The 23,164-nt window shown below is 38.3% G+C and overlaps 2 protein-coding genes across 2 annotated transcripts; both read right to left on the minus strand.

Moving 5' to 3' along the window:
* Positions 1-6,512: 6,512 nt before the first annotated feature.
* On the minus strand, positions 6,513-12,415 carry LOC115928546. Its single transcript, XM_030995847.1, has 7 exons — positions 12,212-12,415; positions 11,456-11,686; positions 10,437-10,572; positions 10,051-10,250; positions 9,581-9,746; positions 8,900-9,018; positions 6,513-8,189 (listed from the first exon to the last, which is right to left on the minus strand). Exons 1-7 carry the CDS (start codon positions 12,413-12,415, stop codon positions 7,875-7,877), a joined length of 1,371 nt encoding a protein of 456 aa, XP_030851707.1. The 3' UTR covers positions 6,513-7,874.
* Positions 12,395-15,776, minus strand: LOC115928647. The gene is made up of 2 exons (XM_030996248.1): positions 13,165-15,776; positions 12,395-12,439 (listed from the first exon to the last, which is right to left on the minus strand). The coding sequence occupies exon 1, from the start codon at positions 15,731-15,733 to the stop codon at positions 13,175-13,177; it is 2,559 nt and encodes an 852-aa protein (XP_030852108.1). The 5' UTR covers positions 15,734-15,776; the 3' UTR covers positions 12,395-12,439; positions 13,165-13,174.
* Between the last annotated feature and the right edge of the window lie 7,388 nt (positions 15,777-23,164).

Consider the following 23,164-nt stretch of genomic DNA (forward strand, 5'->3'; position numbering starts at 1 on the left):
GGAGGTGAGACTTCGAAATAAACAGGGTTCATTTTAGGGTGTGCTTAACATAATTTTAGCATTCAATGGCATCTTAAAGAAAAACGTCTTTCTGTCTCTCTTTCTCCCTCTCTCTCTCTCTCTCTCTCTCTCTCTCTCTCTCTCTCTCTCTCTCTCTCTCTCTCAGATTTAAGATTTTCTCTTTCATTCGGTAAGTTATGAGCTAAATTATAATGATACATAGTATAGGATTTCCCGGCCAAATTCGCGAGTTTGTCATTCAAATTAATTTGTCTTGCGTTCAAATTCGACGGTTTTAGTGCAGTCAGGTATATCTCGGGTTTATATTCCCTTTTCTAGTTTTCAAATCTATGGAATTTTCGTTAGAATCTACGTATGTTTCATTCAAATTAATGAAAAATGTGCTTCTTTCGCTATTTGGTCATTCGATTTGGCGCAACACGATTTTCTGACAACGCGACGGTGTACTTCTAGCATTCTAATTCATTTGTAGCATTCAAATTAGCACTTTGTGCACTTAAATTGATGGTCAATATACATTTCTCGTTTATTACACACTTTTTATAGCTCATTCTTTTTCTTTCAAGATTGTTTTTTCATGTGTATTTCATCATATTTCATTTTCTTGCATTTATACACTTATACTCATTAGATTTATCTGATATTCATCAGCATTTAAGTTTGATTGTTAAGAAGAAAAAAACGACTTGCATCTACGGACCTGATGGTCTCAGTATATTTGTAAATGTTCATGTAAGGAATTTGTTTGTCTTATGTTTCATCATAAATTTATCATAATTTCATCATAATTTCATTATGGAAGAAGGGTACAATATTGTGACTGGGGTAGGGACTAGAGTCAACAATTTGAACATGATTCATTATTTAGCCATGTCTTTAGCCATCGATCTGCTGGCGGGCAAGTAAACTATGAAACTCTTTAAGAAAAACAGAGGGGTGTGCTGGGTATAAGAGACGATGTGAATTACTTTTGTAAAATTCCGAGACTGTAGTAAAAAGGGGCGATTGAGGGTACCCCCACCTTTCCCGGGTATATGAACATGTCCGTGCAGAAATGCCATATCCCTTGATTTCGCCCCTTCTTTACTTTATGTCTGACTACACCCATCTGCTTTGTCCAGAAAATAAATAAATGGAATAACAGCTTAGACCCCAATGGCAAATCATGCATTTTAACTGCATTATTTAAAACTGTAAAAGGTTGTTGCAATTCTTCCCCCTAACATTCCTAAATTGAATAAAAATATTACGAATACGAATGACAGGTGTTAATTTGAATGATACAAATTACGCTTCGACAAGTGAATATTAATTGGAATGCTAGTTGAGCAGTTTCTAAATTGAATGACAGATCTATGAAACCCTTCGACCAAAATCCTAAATTGAATACAAAAACTGGAAAATTGAATGATAATTGGCATGGCAAAGCCGATCTGCACTAACTTAAATGCAAAGTAAATGAATTCGAATGACAAACACGCGAATTTGGCCGGGAAATCCTATAGTAATAATGTTCCATTTTTGTATGGCACATATCACATTAAAAAGTGTAATATTGTGGATATTACTACCCCAGCTTTAGCTCCGGCAACGGTAGCGCTCAGTGCATTCAATTTTACCAGGGGTATACTACAGGTACAGTATATCCATGATTTTACTTGACGATAAAGTAATAATTTTAACACCTAACAGCACAAGAAGTAAGAAGTACTTATAAAAGACAAGCAAAAACAAAGTTAGGTTCTGGAAATTAAAAATAAATGGGAAAGGATCGTTTTGTCTCTTGTACCTCTTTTTTTTTTAAAGGGGGAAAAATAAACACAAATTTTCTTTCAGTCAGGTGGTACTAAGAAGCCAAAAGTGTCATATTCCTCAATCAATGTTTTGAATAATCAGAATTTGTGCAGAGCCACGACTTATTTATCTCTCTACTCAAATTCATTTCCATTGAGACTGACCATCATTGCTTTCTCATGGGTAATTTCCAAACGACCGAGAGAGAGAGAGAGAGAGAGAGAGAGAAAAACAGAGAGAAAGAGAGAGGGGTGGGGAGAGTAGAGAAGAGAGACTGGAAGAGAGAGATAGATAGGTAGATAGAGAGAGAGAGAAAGGGAGAGAGAGAGAGAGAGAGAGAGAGAGAGAGAGAGAGAGAGAGAGAGATAGATTTCTTCAAGTATGATGAAGGCCCCGGAAGAAAGGAAGAAAACAACGGAAGAAAAAACCAATACATTCGTGAGTCAAGGCAGGTGATGAAAAAACGGATATCAAATGATATTAAAACCAGCGTTCATTGATCTCTCTTTAAATAGCGTAATGACTCGTTCATAATATCTTTGATTATTTCGACCCATCAAGTTCAAAACAGACTAGGACCATATTACACTATAAACCAGTATCAGATCTGCTGTTCTGTAAACAGGGTTGGGGGGGGGGGGGGGGAGGGGGGGCACGGATGTCCAAAGTACCGAAATGCACCAACAAAAAATCACTGTATACGCTATCATAGTGTTGTAACTTGTAACATCGGACAAAATGTTGTTATGATTCATATTAATAGTCGGGACTATAGAGTACCGAAATGTGACGACATACTGGCCAAGTTGTCATTGTTGCTGGTTCCAAACATCTTTGTGCTAAACAATGGTGTGGTGATCACAAAAGCCCCAAACACTGAATTTGCCCTGCTCCAGCCCGTTGCTGAATGGTTTCACGGTGAACTTCATGCGCAGGCTCTGCTGTTTAGAACCAGTAACCTGGTCAGATAGCGAATATGACGTCAACACTTCCGTACTCACATTAGAAACACATTTTCACATTTCTTTTAATTAATCAGGTTGACAAACGCCCATTAATTAATTGGATATCCTCAATTTATTAGGTTGACAAAAGACCTGTTTGTCAAATGGGTTCGCTTTATTTATTCATTGGCATGGCCAATATTTGACTTTAATTTTTTAAAAATCATATAATTATTGCTGTTGACATGATCTATGAACAAACAAAAAAGGATATCACGGCAGCTTTTGTTTCGAGCGGATGTGTGAGACCACGTGACTCTCATGGCCATTTGTTGCGTCATCTGCCCCACTGATGCGCATCCATTTCTTTAATGACGCGCAAAGACCTTTTTTTGTTCATGTTTATAAACTTTTCGCGAGCAGATTTCCTCGGATAGATTTTGTTGTAGTTGAAGCAGTTATCGGGGCAGTTATACGAAAATGGTATACAGAAGAATAAGAAGTAGAAAAGAAGAAGAACAAAAAAGAGTAGGGAGGAGAAGAAGAAGAAGAAGAAGAAGAACAAAAAAGAGGAGGGAGGAGAAGAAGAAGAAGAAGAAGAAGAAGAAGAAGAAGAAGAAAAAGTGGAGGAAGAAGGTGATGAAGAAGAAAAAGAGGCAGTAACGTGTTAATACGCAAAGCACAGACACGCATACTGTTATACATTATACATACACAAACATTACGTAGTCTTTGCTTTTAAGTTGTGAGATAGTAAAACAAACCAACCGGGTACCCATTAACATCACCCGGGCAGAGAGTGGTAGATGTCTTGCCAAAGGACACTGGATTCAAACCCCATTTAATAGATTAATGATTACGTACTACTACACACACCACAACAAATGAATATGTTTACACACCATTTTGATTGTCATTGATATATTATTTTCCCCTTTTCCCTTCTTAATGTTATAAATTATAATTTTTTAAGAAAGCATTCCTATAAGTTTTCTTGCCTCTACTAGCTCCTCGGACCTAAATTACTGTTGTTTCATTTTTCACTTATATCAAAGATGGTGATCATGATAATGTTGCTGCTGATGATGATAATCGCTTCTTGTATGCCGCCGGTTTCCGGCTCTGCTAGGCGCTTATGGCGCTTGCTCTACAACGTCTCACAAATTCAACGTTCTTGGTCAGCTGTTATTCAAATTGAGATTATGTTCCATTAGTATTTGTTGGCATTAGTGTTATTCTTGAGATCATGTCGTGGCTTGGAACAAGACAGTCTTGGACGTTGATATAGACTCGGCACCCCTGATATATTATGGAAGGTTATTCAACTGCTTAGGTCCAGAGAAGTAGAATGATCGGTCACCCCAATTTGTATTAATACAAACACAGATGCCCTCTTTTCATAAATCGAATTTGAGAATAAGATTTACTCTAGATAGACAATGTCAAAATCGACAACATTTTCAAAAGCAGTCGAGGTTAAAAAACGAATTAGTTAATACGAATAATGTTAATAATAATCGACTTTTTTTTTCTCAATGGTTAGCAAATAAGGGAAAATCGGTCTCATTCAACAAAATGTGGTTGCGCTCTATTTGTTTTGTGTCAATGTAAAAGAAACCAGTGAAGTTAATCTTCCCTTTCGATATGCAGACAAAATGTCACCGGGATATGTTGTTGTCATCATCATACTGTTATTATTCATTTCGTAAATATGAAAAGTATTTGAAGTGACGTATGACTCTGAGTCCGTCCCGAGCATCATAACAATCAAGTGCTTTATGAAGGTGAGACTTTGAAATAAACAGGGTTCATTTTAGGGTGTGCTAAACATAATTTTAGCATTCAATGGCATCTTAAAGAAAAACGTTTAAAACTGTATAGCAGTCCCTCCGCGAATCTCTAATTGCCAATTAGGTCAGTGGATTCTGACCGTAGGCGCTATTTGAAATTTATCAAAATTTACCTTTATTTATCTTTATATTCAATTTTTCTCGAAAACAGAAGTGTTTTAGGGGCTAAATTTTCTGGTGCTTTTAATACATCCACAGGGGCATCCAAATATATCAAAATTGTAAAGAATCACGATCCACCCATTTTTAAAAATTTCCCCAAACTTTGTATTACCTTTAAAGGTAAAGACCAGTATTGGAAACGCCCCAATTTCAAAAAATGAAATGGAAGCTCTTATTACCAATCATGTGATAAGTATGTTTTGACTAATACACGATGATAACAATTTTGCCGGGAAACCCGCCTACTAATTGATATATTTGGTAAATTAGTTTATATATTGGTATGTGAGAGATAAGCGCACATGTCGCGCACGTGTGCATGGTCCCATATACATCTTTCTGTGTACAGTGCTTATAACTTTACGAAGACTGGGCCAAATTTCTTATCATTTTGATGATTCCAGAACCTTGCAGTACCCACCAATACTTATATGCTAGATGATCAACCTTTTCTGATCGATTCCACAACGTTTCTTTCACGATGCAATCGGATGTCCATAACTGGTCTTTATCTTTAATATTGCTACTAAATTATTGTTCTTTTTGAGTGCCCTCCAGCATAATTTTACCATGCCTTTAGCTGAACTGCCATTACAGTGCGCTCAACACACTTAAAATAGTTGGGCAAAAAAATGCCCAACTTTTAACCAACACTGAGCAACATACGGTCCACACAACTATTGGTTAAAATCTGCCCAACTGATGTTGGGTAATCAGTTTGCTATGTGGTTGGGCAAATCAAATTGCCCATCAGTTGGTGACCCATCATATTTTACCCAACTCTACAATTGCCTAACAGTTGGTTATATTTTCAGTTGGGTAATTTCTTGCCCAACCAATTTTACCCAGTTAGATATTGCCCAACCTTCTATTTGCCCAACTTTTGAGTAAGTTTAATGTTGGTTAATTAAATGCCCAACCAGTTTTTACCCAACTCCCAGTCTGCCCAACTATCAAAACACCCATCTATTGGGTAATAATTGCTCAACAATTTCTCTGCAACATCCATTTGCCCAACTCTCAAAACACCCATCTATTGAGTAATAATTGCTCAACAATTTCTCCACAATATCCATTTGCCCAACTATCAAAACACCCATCTATTGGGTAATAATTGCTCAACTATTTCTCCACAATATCCATTTGCCCAACTATCAAAACACCCATCTATTGGGTAATAATTGCTCAACTATTTCTCCACAATATCCATTTGCCCAACTCTCAAAACACCCATCTATTGGGTAATAATTGCTCAACAATTTCTTCGCAATATCCAGTTGCCCAACTCTCAAAACACCCATCTATTGGGTAATAATTGCTCAACAATTTCTCCGCAATATCCATTTGCCCAACTCTCAAAACACCCATCTATTGGGTAATAATTGCTCAACAATTTCTCCGCAATATCCATTTGCCCAACTCTCAAAACACCCATCTATTGGGTAATAATTGCTCAACTATTTCTCCACAATATCCATTTGCCCAACTCTCAAAACACCCATCTATTGGGTAATAATTGCTCAACTATTTCTCCACAATATCCATTTGCCCAACTCTCAAAACACCCATCTATTGGGTAATAATTGCTCAACTATTTCTCCACAATATCCATTTGCCCAACTATCAAAACACCCATCTATTGGGTAATAATTGCTCAACTATTTCTCCACAATATCCATTTGCCCAACTATCAAAACAACCATCTATTGGGTAATAATTGCTCAACTATTTCTCCACAATATCCATTTGCCCAACTTTTTAATTCGTCTGTTGGATAATCATTGCTCAACATTTTTTCCATAACATCTATTTGCTCAACTCTTTTTCTCATCTAAAGGGTAATAATTGCTTAACTGAAACACAAATAACATACACAGTAAACACATGTTGTTGTTTTCATCAGAAACGTAAAAACAAAACTTGTTCACATCAACTACAACATTACAATTTTTGGTGAAAAAAATACAACCTTTTAAAAAAAGTAAATGCAAATATAGCCCCTGTTTGGTGCAGCATGACAACTTTGATGTACACTGTATGTATCCCATGTACTCCCATGTGTGGCATAGTGTTCATTTATCCTGACACACCAATACTCTGCCTTAGAGTGTTACACATGCACACATTTTTTTGAAGTGAAAAAAAAAGAGGAAATAAATTCAAATCCCTCTAGATTATTTGACATGTGCAGAAGTACCACATGAAAGTTTGGCTATCTGTGATGGTGAACAGGTACTGATCAAATAACAAGGATACACACTGCCTACTATAACTTTTTGATTAGATTAAAGACAACAAAAATCAATTGACCCTACCTGCTATACTCAGTTTGATTGATTTTATTGATATTATCAATAATATCAATACAATTTTGCAAAATGTAGATGAAAATGTTGACTTCTCTACTTCTGCTTTGCGCGATGTAAATTAATGCATGCAGTCCATTCAGCAGAGAGTTCAGCGTAGGGTCAATGGACGATACACATTACATGAAAATTAATGGTATATGTAATTTACAATCATATACCCCACTTGCTGTTTTAAACGTCATAAATATCATAGCTCATGTTTTATGAAGAAATATATCATTTTGATGTACGAGTTATGAAACAGTACTCTTGGGATTAAGACCAAACACGATAAGCATTTGTATACGCCAGTGCAAAAGATTTATAGCCAATAATATGTTTTGTATTTATACTTGGCATATATTCATTTGTTTTCTTAAACTTTCAAGGTGGGGATGTTAAGCAATGATTGGGATAAAACAATTAGGCCTTTATCATTTTTAAAATGTACACAAAGACTTCTGCTGTGTATAAATTCTCTCTTTTTTTTATATTATTCAGCGATCCTCACCCCACCCTCAAATCTTCAGTCTTACACAAACATGTCTAAATTATGTAAAATAATGTGCTGAATCCAACTCATAACAGTTTGTCTTTAAGGTTATTTTGTCCAAAATAATACTTTTTTCCAGTTTTTTTTCTCCCAAAATAAACTGGTTCAAGTAGCCAAAATGTGCTAAACGATGATGTGTCAGTTTCATCTGTAGGAAATATATCACCAGTAATCATCCTTGGCGTGAACACATCATGATGGCTTATGGCATGTTCATGAAGGCTCGGACCTCCCGCAGCTTTGGTGTAAGATGCTCCCCATCGGTAAACTGGAACACCACAATCTGGAGAAATTTCCAAACAGAACAGCTTTGCGGCTGATATTCGATATCCATCACATAAAGTGCCTTAAAGCACAAGTCGACTGCTTTAAGCAGTGTTGCGGCAGGAAGTATCCTCCTCTCTACTACGACGTACGCCTGTATTGGTGTGAGAATGTTCCCACGCACAACAACAAATGGCTGTGACCTGACTGCTTCATCAATGTTATCAACATAAGTCTGGATGTCGAGAACCTCCTGTAGTCCAAAGAGAAATCAAGAAGAAATCATTTGTAATTATATGGATTGATATATATATATTTGATGCTTGTCGAATGCTTCTGCTTATGAATCCACAATCACCTACAGGACACCCAAATTTGTTTATGCATGTTCATCCCTGTCCCATCAAAACATTACTGGGTATTCTTACATATCCCTGCGGCAAAGGTCAACTGTACCCAAACTGGTCACGTTCAGAGCATTACATCAACTAAGCTGGAAGGCATATACAGCCTGTTAATATAAGCATGCATTTTTCACATGTCATTTGCAGGTTAAAGGACTTGCTTGCATTCATGAGTGAAATGCGATGTGATGACAAATCTGAGGCCATTTGTAGTTGTACCACAGATAATGACGAACTGACTTATTAAGATTAAAGCGCCTAGTGTTGCCCCTGCAGGGCCTCCTTGGGGACCAGCGTGCCCATTACTAGGAACTTGAAAATGGTTGCTTTTCAAGTTTTACACAAATAAAATGTTATGGCAATGCCTTATCTGGTAAGAACATAGGTATTGCATTTCAACCTCAATTTCATCAGTTGTCCTAGGTTTGAAACTCTTAACAAATTAACTATTGAATTTGTTTGTAATGAAATATGATTACTATGGCAAGATTTTAAACACAAACCAAAATATATGCCTTACATGTCATTACTTTACCACCTCCCCAGCACATATACTTACTGGTTGAACGTCAATGAAGGACGACAATGTTTCTGCAGTGGTGTACGTTCCTCTCTTGGAATCTTTCCTTCCTCGGAACAAGACTGGGAGCATGTAGAATCCAAGATTGCTCTTTTCCTCTAAAAAGAGGGAAACAATGAAAGAGTTAAGTAATTAAGTCCCAATTACATATGAAGAAAAGGTGCAACAGCAAACAGGTCAATTATGGAACATCTTACAAAATGTACAGTTATATACAGCAAATTAAAAATAACGGTCGAATACAACAATTATTTTCTACAAATATGGGTAAAATCACTCAACGTAAATGTCAGTCAGTAATTTGGAGCTCAGCTTTCTGAGTAAAGAAAATCAAAATTGCACAAACTTCAGCATAGCCTTCCCAATGAGCTTTAAACCACCATCCCCACCCCAAAAAGCAAACAAACAAAACAAGCAAGTAAAAGTATGCTAAACCTTTGTCATGGAATCATGTTTTTATCATATGTTGTACATGTATTATATGTTTCAGAGCACTTTTATTTATTTCAGTTCAATTCCTTACAGGGGGGATATTAGACTCAATGTTTGGTCCTGGCCACAAAAATAAACATCATATAGTGTAATTGAAATAAATTCTTTTGACTTTCTCTCAAGTCATTTTCACTAATACTGTCAAATGTGTGTTCTGACACCACATACCAAGACTGAGTTTCCCAGGGTCATGAATGTTTTCGAATTCGGCTCTTGCACTTCTCCAGTTGCCAGTTTTCTCGGTGAAGTCCACTACTTTGTTACAGAATGTGGGCCACTTCTGGTACAGTGCGTTTGCTTTCTCTGGGAACAATTCTGCAAAATCTCCTTCAATCTGTAATTGTTAGGATAGTTATAGAAGCCAGATTAAAGGTAGGATATCTTTCATTTGCATCTTCTCTTTACCATTTTGCAAGGATTTGAATGGTACACACTAACAATTATCGGTTCAATAGGGATGCACGATTTCTGTAGGACCGTGTATCTCAGATTGTTAAACGATCCCTTTAAGGAGACTGCTAAAGTAAACCTGCCCATGCAACCAAAAAACAAAAAAGTTACTTCTCAAAACATGCGACTCTAGTTTAATTTAATGTCCTTTCTTGTCACATGCAGAAGAAAAATCAAGGTCCACATACCATTCCAGCATCGAGAAGTCTGGGATATGTGGTAAGAATGTTCTTCACACAACAGTCACTTCTCTTGATCCAGTCATGTCTTTTTGTTGCTGTTTGTTTCATGTAGTCCTTCACCATGTCCTCTGGCTCCTTGTTGTTACGCAGCCATTCTTCCATTGTCGTGATGTTATCATCGTTCACAGACTCAAGATCAGTATCTCCTGGATATAATGCAACAGAACAATCAACAATTAGCATGTATCAACAAGTTTTTGATGATTGTATTGGAAGGGGGGTTTTAGTTGACATTGCTCATGCCCCACCAGTTTGTTATGGCACAGCATGACTTCATCAGCCGGATCTGAATAACTCATAACTTTAACTATATGAAAAAGTAGCCAGAATACCTTGCTTTTGAGACTCTGCCTCGTCTTCAGCTACTGGTACCCTCAGGGACTTCTCCTTTTTTCTGACATACCTCAGATGCTCCTCCAGGTAGCCTGTTGCTGGCCGTCCCTTGGCCCCCACGCAGTACCAGGCCTCCTGCTCAAATAAATTAAAATTCCTTCATAATTCAACTTCAAAAACAGTAATGCTCAACAACATTTGTTAAACATTAATAATAATCAAATAAAAGCACAATAAAATTCCAGTGTAAACTGTACATTTACATATTTTGTTACATATGTCAGTGTTTGCAATAACAAGGTTTGTCCTCTTAAGTACCTATTTCTAACTGCACACTGTTATATTCCAGCAATGTCATCAGGTCATTGCAAAAACAAAGTGAATGATGGATAATTCTGTGAATATCCATTACTCAATGGCATGCAGACAAAAGTCTAAATATTAAGAGATGTGTCATTACTGGATAATATAACTTATAAACAAGTGGTAAAAATAAACAAAAATATTGCACGATTTAGTGATTGATGCCATATTAGCTTTTCATTATTTGTAAGCTTTTCAGGCCTGTCTACTGTCAAATTTACTATTGCCAGAGATGCTCTTATAATGCTTGTGATAATGTGATACAACATGCAATTGATTGAGCATCTCCAATATAATAAATACAAGAATAACAAAATTGAGGAAGCTTCATAGCAAGTTACACAAAATAATATGATCCAGTATTCCAAAAGTTATTGCATAAACACATAATTTATTTGATTTAGACCTTAAAGTAGCTTATTGCTTCTGGCTCAAACAGAAACTTCTCATAAAATTTCACTTTCTTGTAAATGGGGTCTGTGGGGTAGGGACAGATGGAGGTATGGATGGACAACCTAAGAATTAAGGCACCTCCAAGTAATAAATGCCCGCTGTGGTAAGAATCAATCCATAAATCAGTCCAGAAAAAAGTGGTGATCTGAGCCATACCTGAGGTCACATATATTAAGGAAAGCAATTCATGGACAGGACTTACATAGCCAAGTGGAGATTCTGGATCTTTTAAGAAAGGAAAGCTTGTCACAAGGGCATGGGCCATTGATGCCTTCACAAATGAGCTTGGCTTGGTACCATACTCCCGTATCAGGTACTGAGTCAACATATCCACAACAGTATGCCGGTCCCTTTTGCTGCAGAGATTTGTAGCATTGATGTTCCTTAATGCTGCTCTTCCCATGGTGGTCTCTCTCAATATACAAGCAATGTTCTGCAACAGATAAAGGATTTTTTTTTTAAAGATCAGTAAATTCAGAATAAACAAGTGAAATGTGACAGCATGCAGTCGGTGGGTATATCTCTGGCTGTCCGACCTCCTACAATAAGCCCATCATAAATCACTCACTGGGCATTCCTTCCAAACTTTGTTCTGATAAAAAATTTCAATGAAACCTTGAAACTGACCTTAGACTAGCTTAAAACCCATAACCCCAACCAAACATTTTCCATAACATTCCTTTATTCATTCATACCTAAATGTACCTACCAAATCATATCACTAGCCATTCTGCAGATGTAGAAATAAAATGGTATTTTTAGTAAAAACTTGAATAACCTTTGAACTGACCTTTCACCTTTGAGCCCTGCTGCTTGTCAGAAATACTGACAGACAGATAACTCCAAGACATAATGCCTCCGGCACTCTTATGTGTGGGAGGCATAAAAACTGATGAATGATGGTGACTCGACATGCCCACTCTTCAATTGTATCAGCCCACTATATACATAAACTTACGAAATGCACTTTCTTGACCCGTTTCAGGGGAGGATGTTGATCAGGACTCTTGGATTCTGGGGAGTCGTAAAGTGGCGTATCCAAACTGGGCTGGGAAGGGCTTTGTCTGGGACTCCACTCACTTCCTGTTACACAAGAGAGATCTGAGCAGTCATCTAAGGAGAACACTGATGGGCTCCTTGTCGACGTTGATGCTTGTTCCATGCTTTGTTGATTTGCAGCATGATACTACAATAAATAAATGAAAAATAATTGAACTTTCAATGTACATGTAAATGACTGATTATTCTTTACATTATTAATGACACAAACAGCCCCAGGTTAGACTTTAGTATCAAGTTTATTCCTTGAAGGGGAAAATCATTCTCACTGTTTCTGTACCCTTGTCCTGTTTAAAGCAAACCCATAATTGAAAAGTGGTCACTCATGAGCCGAAGCTTCTTCAGTACATCTATAATATAATAATATCCAGTTAGGAACTTTCACTTTAGGCAGGAACATGCATTGGTAAAAAATAGCACATTTCCGGGGCCTCAATGAAGTACATATGCTAGAAAAACTTGGCATGAGTCATGGTACATTTAAGAAATTACAACATAATATGAATGAATGCAAATATAACAGACACATTTTCAGATACAGAAACAATGAAGTTAATAACGAGTTAAAAAATTCAAACCAGATATTTACTGTAAAATTTTCATTGGAATAATCAAAAATTTTTAGCAAGTCAGTACAGATCGCTCAAGGTTAGCTTCTTAGCTATTTTTTCAATCAAAATGTGTAGAATGATACACTAAGAACTGATTCATAGATATAATTGTAATTGGAATAACAGTTTCTTTCTTTTGCTTTGTTTTGGTTCTGTTCTCTAAGACAAAATTTGCAAGTGCACCTGTAATGTCTAGTTGTAAAAATATATCACTTGCTTGCAACGTGTTGCCTACACGTACCTTCTTGTTCCTAGATGAATGAATGGTGCACCACAATATACAAGCAGCGCCCTCTTCCACTATAGGACTGGACAGCATTGACTGGCCTGTGATCAAACAGGTCACACCATTCAACAGCAGCTTGTGCTTCCTCTCTGCCCACCTGTACTGCAAATGCTTCAACATGTCTGTTGAAGTACAAGGTCTGATACAGCCGAAGGAGCAGATACAACTTTTCTTGCACCACTACAATATGCTGAACACGTCCAAACGTGGGTCCATCATCATCAGTCCAATATAGAAGTACATCAACACCTGCCCGGAACTCATATCCATGAATGTCCACTTTCCCAGCAACTGTAACTTCGGTTCCCCTTCCACAGTTAATTTTTTTGCAAAGTGCCTCATCATCAAGTAGATCACCAAGCATTGCTGCAGCTTGCTGTGACACATTGATATCTTGGCTATCCAGTGACTGATTTGATACTGACCTGTAGCACCGTGCCATTTGGTATCTGTTAGCCAATGTTTTGACAATGTTTTGGTAGTTGCAAGATACACTGGCAATCTGCTTGAAAGGTCTGTGCATTGCTTCAAAACGCAATGCTGAATACTGGGTCAGTGGCCCAAGGTGTTTCAGTGCACGTGGGTAATGCACAAGAAAGTGCTGCTTCGGAGTTAGACTAGCTTCAGGGAAGAGCTGCATGAAGAGCCTGTGGTGATCATCAATCATTGCCTTCAGGACATAGATGGCAGACTTACTGATACTGGGACTCATAATGATTTTGAAGATGTCAATGATTGACAGTAAGAGTTCCCACTCATCACACATCTCATCAATCTTGTCTCCTATCATGAGAGGGATGTTGTATGCAAGGCACGTCATCTGTGCTGATGTCTGTCCACTGGCAGAATATGGATTCTTCAGTGATGCCTGCCTGATTGGGCTTGGTCTGTTTTTGCGGTCCACAAAGCCAAAATTGAATGAGGATATTCTACTGTTCACCTCATCCAGTGTTATGAAACCCTTCTGAACAAGTTTACTCAAAACAAGGTGCATTTCCAGGGGCAAGACTCCCTCTGTAAAATCATGCATTACATCTGGACATAAGTTTTGGGTGGAATGGTAGTAAGGCAATTCATTCAAAACTGTTGCATGCTTCAAGCCAGATTCTGACAAGGGCTTTTGAAGATCTGTATCATAGTTTATTTCATCACGGAGATATTGGGCATCCTCTTTTGGCTGTTTCTGAAGCAACGAGCGATGCCCTCTACAGAATCTACAGTAATAGTTGGCACGGAAACAGGTTGTACATCCCAGCATGGCATGAATGCCAAGATTGTCCCCTACAACTTGGAATAAGTAGGGTTTGACCCTACCCTCAAACTCTTTGCACTTGATAGTGAGTCCATCAGTCCACATCTGCTGCAGATCATCCTTGATTACCTTCAAAACTTCTGAGATGCCATATTTACTCAAAAGCGGAGATGTGATCATAGCTGTGAGCATGATATTTTCCAGCCTAGCCTGGTATTTCCTGGGAAGGGATAACACACTTGTATAAAAGGCACTTACCTTGTGTTTGCCGCGTTTTGACCCAAGCGGATTGGCTGTCTCAAACTCATCATTGTACAACAACAGAGGCACTAAGAATTCACAGTCTTGTCTAGCAGTAGCTTCCTGCCTTTTATAATAGTGACCATCTTTGAATGAATACAAAACATCATTATCTTTTGATCCTTTTTGAGACAGTATGGCGTTCATTACTCCTGGTCGCTCTAAGTATTGTTTAATAGTGTCAGCTAGTGGTATATATTGAAAGGTTTCTTTTTGTGTGCTTTGCAGTGGATCACCTGTCTTTTGATCAATTTTTGGTTTTAAGCAAGTTCCCAACAACACCTCACAAGGCTGAATGAAATCACCTTTCTCAGAGAAATATTTTTTCTGTTGAGTATCTGACATGAGCTCTGAAAATGGATTCTTTGAATTCTCGAATACATCTTGTATATCAGATCTCAGCTCACTGTTAGCTGCATATTGTGGCTCACTTAAGATATCCATCACATCCTGTTGCACAGTTTGTAACACAGAAATAACCAAATCTTGTGCGGTTTGAATGACCTTGTTGGTGTGTGAAGCAGGCACATTAGTCCTTGCCCTGAGTTCTGCTACAAACTTTGCTGCAATATCAGGTAGTCTCTCTGTTTGCGTTTCAAAAGAGACATCTTCCTGCTCACTGCTTTCTCCAACAAACAATGCCTTTTCCTGGTGCAGTTGTTCCAAATTCCCTTCAGTGTTGTTATTCTTTCCTACATGTAGAACAGATCCTTCATAACAGGTTTCACTTTGGTGATCTGGAACTGCTTTTGTAGTTGTGCTTGACGTCTTTATCCGTGCAGCGTGCTTTGAAATGAGATGTTTTCTATATCCTGATAATGTACGAAATGTTAGTCTACATGCCCCTTGCATGCATGTTATACTTACATTTTTTCCCCTGGTTGTTGTATGTGTGTATTTTAAATGATGGAATAGGCAAGAAATATCCCCCCTAATTAAATCAAGACACTGAAAGCATCTGTAACTATCCATAGTGAGATATTGTGCCACACTATTGTCCTACCTCTGCACGCCACCCAGCAAACACAATTTGAGCAAAGTAAAATTGGGTAAGTGGTGATGGGTAATTATTACTCAGCATATGAGCAAACAAAAATTTGGGCAAAGTAAAATTGGGTAAGAGGCGGTGGTCATTTATTACCCAATATATGAGCAAACAAAAATTTGAGCAAAGTGAAATTGGGTAAGAGGCGGTGGTCATTTATTACCCAATATATGAGCAAACAAAAATTTGAGCAAAGTAAAATTGGGTAAGTGGTGATGGGTAATTATTACTCAGCATAAGAGCAAACAAAAATTTGGGCAAAGTAAAATTGGGTAAGAGGCGGTGGTCATTTATTACCCAATATATGAGCAAACAAAAATTTGAGCAAAGTGAAATTGGGTAAGAGGCGGTGGTCATTTATTACCCAATATATGAGCAAACAAAAATTTGAGCAAAGTAAAATTGGGTAAGTGGTGATGGGTAATTATTACTCAGCATAATTATGAGCAAACAAAAATTTGAGCAAAGTAAAATTGGGTAAGAGGCGGTGGTCAATTATTACCAAATATATGAGCAAACAAAAATTTGAGCAAAGTGAAATTGGGTAAGAGGCGGTGGTCATTTATTACCCAATATATGAGCAAACAAAAATTTGAGCAAAGTCAAATTGGGTAAGTGGTGATGAGTAATATTCCTCAGCATCTAACAATTACCCAACTACTTGGTAAATTGCTCTCAACTCCTTGGAACGATGTTGTTGCTAAATGTATAATAATTGGGTAAATATAATGCCCTGAAATAGATTGGGATAAAAATTACCCAACTTTGGAAACGATTTCTCGACCAACCATCAGTTGCCCAACGAAATTTACCCAACTCGCAGTGGGAATGTGCCAAAATTACACAACTACAGGCAAAAATTACTCAATCCTAATTTGCAAAATAATGTTGGTAAATTTCTAGGCGAATTTCTACCCAACCATCAGTTGCCCAACAAAATTTACCCAACTCGCAAAGGAAATGTGGCAAAATTACACAACTACGGGGCAACTGGTTCCCAACCCTCATTTACCAATACTGTTGGTAAATATCCGCCCAATAATTAAGTAAAAATAATTGCCCAATATTGGTTAAAACACTTAAATGCTTAAATGGGTAATAATAGCCCAGAATAACGAATTTTTTTAACCAACCAACAATTACCCAACTAAATTTACCCAACATTTTAAGAGTGAAGTAGACTAGGTGTTTCTACCAACCGGATACCCATTAACATCACCCGGGCAGAGAGTGGTAGATGTCTTGTAAAAAGGACACTGGATTCAAACCCCATTTAATAGATTAATGATTACGTACTACAACACACACCACAACAAATGAATATGTTAACACACCATTTTGATTGTCATTGATATATTATTTCCCCCTTTTTCCTTCTTAATGTTATAAATTATAATTTTTTAAGAAAGCATTCCTATAAGGTTTTTTTGCCTCTACTAGCTCCTCGGACCTAAATTACTGTTGTTTCATTTTTCACTTATATGAAAGATGGTGATCATGATAATGTTGCTCCTGATGATGATAATCGCTTCTTGTATGCCGCAAGTATCCGCCTCTGCTAGGCGTCCATGGTGCATGCTCTACAATGTCTCACAAATTCAACGTTCTTGGTCAGCCGTTATTCAAATTAAGATTATGTTCCATTAGTATTTGTTGGCATTAGTGTTATTCTTGAGATCATGTCGTGGCTTGGAACAAGACAGTCTTGGACGTTGATATAGACTCGGCACCCCTGATATATTATGGAAGGTTATTCAACTGCTTAGGTCCAGAGAAGTAGAAGGCTCGGTCACCCCAATTTGTATAAATACAAACACAGATGCCCTCTTTTCATGAATCGATTTTGAGAATCAGATTTACTCTAGATAGGCAATGTCAAAATCGACAACATTTTCAAATGTGGTCGAAGTGTTTGAGTAGCTAATTAAGATGACGGTGATAATAACAAACAACCTCTTAATTAATATTTTGACTCTATAATCCTGTGTGTTTTATTTCAAAAGGGGGTCGAGGTTAAACAAACGAATTAATTGATACGAATAATGTTAATAATAATCGACATTCTTTTGTTTCATTGGTTAGCAAATAAGGGAAATTTGGTCTCATTCAACAAAAGGTGGTTTGCTCTTATAGAGCGCAACCACCTTTTGTTGAAGGTTAAAAACCAGTGAAGTTAATCTTCCCTATCAATATGCAGACGGATGTGTCACCGGCAGTGGCGGATCCAGGAATCTCTTACCGGGGGGGGGGGGGGGGCACAAAATCGCATGGGGTGAAATATATGAAAAACGATGTGGAGCGAGGCGTCAGCGGCGAGGGAGCGGAGCGACCAAGCGGGGGTGGGTCTGGGATAGGAAGCATTTGCAATTTTAGAACCACATTAGGTGCATTTTCAGGCACTTCCTGGAGTAATATGACGTAAAATTGCTTTTTCCTACCCCTCAAAGAGTAAGGATCCAGGGGCGGATGATGGGATCTGGCTTTCTGCGAAGGGGGGGGGGTGACCCAATGATGACACGGAGCATCGTCCACGAGCCGCGTAGCCCCGTAAGTGATGTTTTCCTGGCATCTACTGACACAATGGAGACCATAAAAAGCAGTGCATGATAATTACGTCTTTTTAAATCAAGTAACAGTTTAAGGGGAGGGGGTCGACCCAAAGACGATGCAGAGCATTGTCCACGAGCCGCGTAGCGGCGAGGCGATTCTTTGGTGTGCCATTTTGAACCCCCGTAAGTGATATTTTCCTGGCATCTACTAACACAATGGAGACCATAAACAGCATTTCATGATAACGTCTTTTTAAATCAAGTAACAGTTTGATGGGGGTTCGACCCAATGACGATGCGGAGCATCGTCCACGACCCTCAAAGTCCGAGCCGCGTAGCGGCGAGGCGATTTTTGTTGTTGCTATTTTGAACCCCCGTAAGTGATGTTTTCCTGGCATCTACTAACACAATGGAGACCATAAAAAGCAGTGCACGATAACGTCTTTTTAAATCTAGTAACAGTTTAAGGGGGGTTTGACCCGATGACGATACGGATACTATGTGGGTCTGGACACAAGTCATGATGGCGTTTTTCTATTCACATCACATTTTCACTTGGCAGCCCAAGGAGGGGGGGGGGTTAAACCCCCTAACCCCTCCCCCACCCCCACATATGCGCGACTGGGATCTTTTGCAAACTGGAAGCAATAAGCATTACATGTAGGCGATGGAAAAAAGTGCTTGCGAAACGGATAGAAACTTCGCGGCCACAGGGATGACAGAGAATAATATGACAATGAAACCAGCAACTATGGCAGGATTAATGGCGGGGACAATATGCATGCTGAAAGAGCATTCAGAATAGGTATATCGGAAAATTAATTCAAGACTAAGTTATAGGTTATAAGTTAGAAGTTATAAAGGAGATAAAAATCGTTGGTATTAGTCAAGTTCGACTTAAAATTGCATGCCCCCCCCCCGCCCCTTACCCGGTAAAAAAAAACAGCTTCTTATAATATCATACCCCTTTCTTTCTTTTCCCTTCTCATTATTCTCCTTTTCCCCCTTTTCTCTCCTCCGTCTTTCCGCCTTTCTTCTTTTTCCGCCTTTTATCTCCTCTCTCTTTCCCTTTCCCCTCCTTTTTCTCCTCTCCCCTTTTCTTTCCTCCCTCTTTTCTTCTTCTTTCTCTCTTCCCTTTTTTTTCTTTTTTTCCTCTCCTTTTTCTTTCCCCCTCCTTTTTCTCCTTTTCTTTTTTTTTGGCCGGGGGGGGGGGGGCACGTGCCCCCTGTGCCCCCCCCCCTGGATCCGCCACTGACCGGGATATGTTGCTGTCATCATCATACTGTTATTATTCATTTCGTAAATATAAAAAGTATTTGAAGTGACGTATGAGTCCGTTCCGAGCATCGTAACAATCAAGTGCTTTATTAAAGAGATGGAGGTGAGACTTCGAAATAAACAGGGTTCATTTTAGGGTGTGCTAAACATCATTTTAGCATTCAATGGCATCTTAAAGAAAAACGTTTAAAACTGTAGTAGTCCCTCCGCGAATCTCTAATTGGCAAATAGGTCAGTGGATTCTGACGTAAACAAGGAAAGCTCATTGCAAAACTGTACATTTATGTACTATAGTACAAAACTATCATCAATTTCTTATTGTTTTCCTATAAGGGGATTCCACAGGTACCTTTTTTCTTTGGGTACTAATAACAATTTATAATGCATTTCATGATATTATAATTGTTCCTTTAAAGAGTAAAGGCCCTCCTTAGTCACACATTTAGAAATTAGAATTTTAATCACTTGGAACATTTGGGGAAATTGTAATGCACTGCTTCACATGCAGTGTGACTGATACAAGCCAATGTGATGTTCCCATACGTATATTGATCACAATTTTTAAACTATCATAACCTTCTTATTTTTTGTCCAATTTATTTCAAACTTGCACCAGTCTGTTTCTATGGTTTCCTGCTTTCTTTGAGAATAGTTTTCTATAAAAAATTGCTTTAATTTCAGGCCTAATGAAACCCTTGTCATGTTTTGGACCAGAGCGAAGAATTCAGTTGAAGCCTGTCTGCACTAGTTTGGCCAGGATGGGTTAGACCTTTATGCCTGTTCACTGACCGTTGGTTATCTCATCAAATCAGCTCTTAATTGACATAAGAAAAAGGGGATCATGGGGGACCAACGGGTACCGCTTAGGCATTGTTTGCTATCTAGAGGGCGCACGTAGCTATAAGTAGTGCAGTTCCTCATTAATTGGTATTGACCGTAGAGGACTTGTCGTCAGATCGAATGACGTACACCCCCGCCCCCAGGCCTCTCGGTATTAAAGGGAAAGTCCACCCCCAAAATAAGTTTGTTTCGATAGAGGCAGAATAATAAGAAAATCAGGTGAGTGAAAGTTTGAGCAAATTCTGAATGAAAATAAGAAAGTTATGAATTATTGAAGTTGTGATCAATCAAACACAAATTGGCAACTCTATGACGTATCATGCGAGCTCAACTTCCATTTGCTCAGTACTAAAAAAATCTAAAATTTTCATTTTCCCTCAAGAAAAATTTCAACCATACATGCACCCTAAATATAATAATTGCAAATATGTTTCTATACTCCCCCTGCAAGGAACAAATATATATTCCGTCATCAATAACGAAGAAAACATGATTTTATGGAATATTATGCACAAAGCAAATGAAGGAGAGCTCGTATAATAAGTCACAGAGTTGCCAATTTGTATTTGATTGATCACAACTTCAATAATTCATAACTTTCTTATTTTCATTCAGAATTTGCTCAAACTTTCACTCACCTGATTTTTTTATTATTCTGCCTCTATCGAAACAAACTTATTTTGGGGGTGGACTTTCCCTTTAATGGAAATTGATTTATATGCACATTTTCAAAAACTATAATGCCAAGTCACCCTGCCATAACCAACAACAAACTATCATGACTTAATTAAAGGCATTGTTTAACAATGTTAAATCTGAGATGCATGGCCCTACGTGTTATCAGTGTCTGTGATATGGTGTAATATTGAAGCTAAAAAAATGATTTGAATTAAAAAATCAAAGCTATTTAAAATGATTAGAAGTGCCTCAAAAAAGTAAAAAAATCTTTGAGTGCCCGCTTTTGCCATACTAATTTTCCCCAATAGACTGTGGTGTTATAAAAACCGTTAGGGAACGCAAAACAAAGTGTCGATTTCCAATCATAAATATCTTGATAATCAGACAGGCTATCGGCTTGTAAAAGTCATGGGATTCCTGACTGACTGACCTAAAGGTTTATATTTATATTTGCAGCATGAGCTAAATCCAGGATTTTTTTTCAGAATCTGAGGCAATGTTACCAATAGGCGCGGATCCAGGATTTCTTGGGGGGGGGGGGGGGGGGGGGGGGCCTAAATTTGAAATTATGCGAGCCAAGTATTGGTACGTAAAGGTGACCAGCATTGACGTAATTGGGGGAGGGGGTGCTACAGGGATGGGCGATGTCCCCCTCCCTCCTCCGCGAAGCGCGGAAGCTTTGACGTTTCATTAAATTATTAGAGAAAGAAGACGATTCGTTGTACCGTTCTCGAAAATAATCTTCGTCTGAATACAGTTTTCCCCTCCCGCGCGAAGTGCTGAAGCTCTGACGTTTCATTAAATCATTAGAGAAAGAAGACGATTCGTTGTACCGTTCTCGACTCTTAATCCTTGTCTAAATTCAGTGCCCCCACCGCCTGGGCGAAGCGTGGAAGCTTTGATATTTCATTTAATTATTAGAGAAACAAGACGATTCGTTGTACCGTTCTATAAAATAATCCTCGTCTGAATTCAGTTTTCCGAAGTGCGGAAGCTTTTACGTTTCATTAAATCATTAGAGAAAGAAGACGATTCGTTGTACCGTTCTCGAAAATAATCCTCTTCTGAATTCAGTTTATCCCCCCCCCCCCTTACGTTTCATTAAAACATTAGAGAAAGAAGACGAATCGTACTACCATTCTCGACTCTTAATCCTTGTCTGAATTCAGTCCCCATCCCCCGTCCCGCGCGAAAGCTTTGACGTTTCATTAAATTAATAGAGAAAGGAGACGATTCGTTATACCATTCTCGACTCTTAATCATAGTCTGAATTCATCCCCCCCCCCCCCGCGCGAAGCGCGAAAGATTTGACGTTTCATTAAAGTTTTTAAAGAAAGAAGACGATTCGCTGTACCGTTCTCGACTATTAATCCTTGTCGCAATTCAGTAACCCCCCCCCCCCCCACACACACACACACACCTCCTGCGCGAAGCGCAGAAGCTTTGACGTTTTATTAAATAATTAGAGAAAGAAGACGATTCGTTGTACCGTTTTCGAGTCTTAATCCTTGTCTGTATTTAAAAAAATGTTTTTTGTCTGCTCCTTTTTCTTCCTACGTCCTCTCCCTTTTCTCTACTCTCTATTTTGGCCGGCGTTTTTTTTTTTGGGGGGGGGGGGGGCGCCCCACCGCCTGCGGTCAGATGAACATTTTTCGATACCTCGTCCGCCCCCGAAAATTCGGGGGTTTAAGGCAATAAATTACGGTCAGATAAGTATTCAGAAAATCTCGGAAAATTATGTCATTTCAGCATTATGTGTAAACCACCGTTATGGAATTAGAAATAAACTACGTCTAAATTGTATTTCCCCCGAGAAGAAAATGCAATAAATTTTCAATAATTTATTGCATTTTACCCCGATCCCCAACATAAACAAATCCTCTAGACGGCCATGCATTATGGCTCAAGGCATGGGCACACAGAGGATTTTTTATGTTGGGGACCGGGGTAAAATGCAATAAATTATTGAAAATTTATTGCATTTTCTGTTTCTTTTTAATTTATGGAAACTGC

The sequence above is a fragment of the Strongylocentrotus purpuratus genome, unplaced genomic scaffold (genome assembly GCF_000002235.5).
Source record: "Strongylocentrotus purpuratus isolate Spur 01 unplaced genomic scaffold, Spur_5.0 spur5_scaffold_3, whole genome shotgun sequence".
In the NCBI taxonomy this organism is placed as follows: Eukaryota; Metazoa; Echinodermata; class Echinoidea; order Camarodonta; family Strongylocentrotidae; genus Strongylocentrotus; species Strongylocentrotus purpuratus.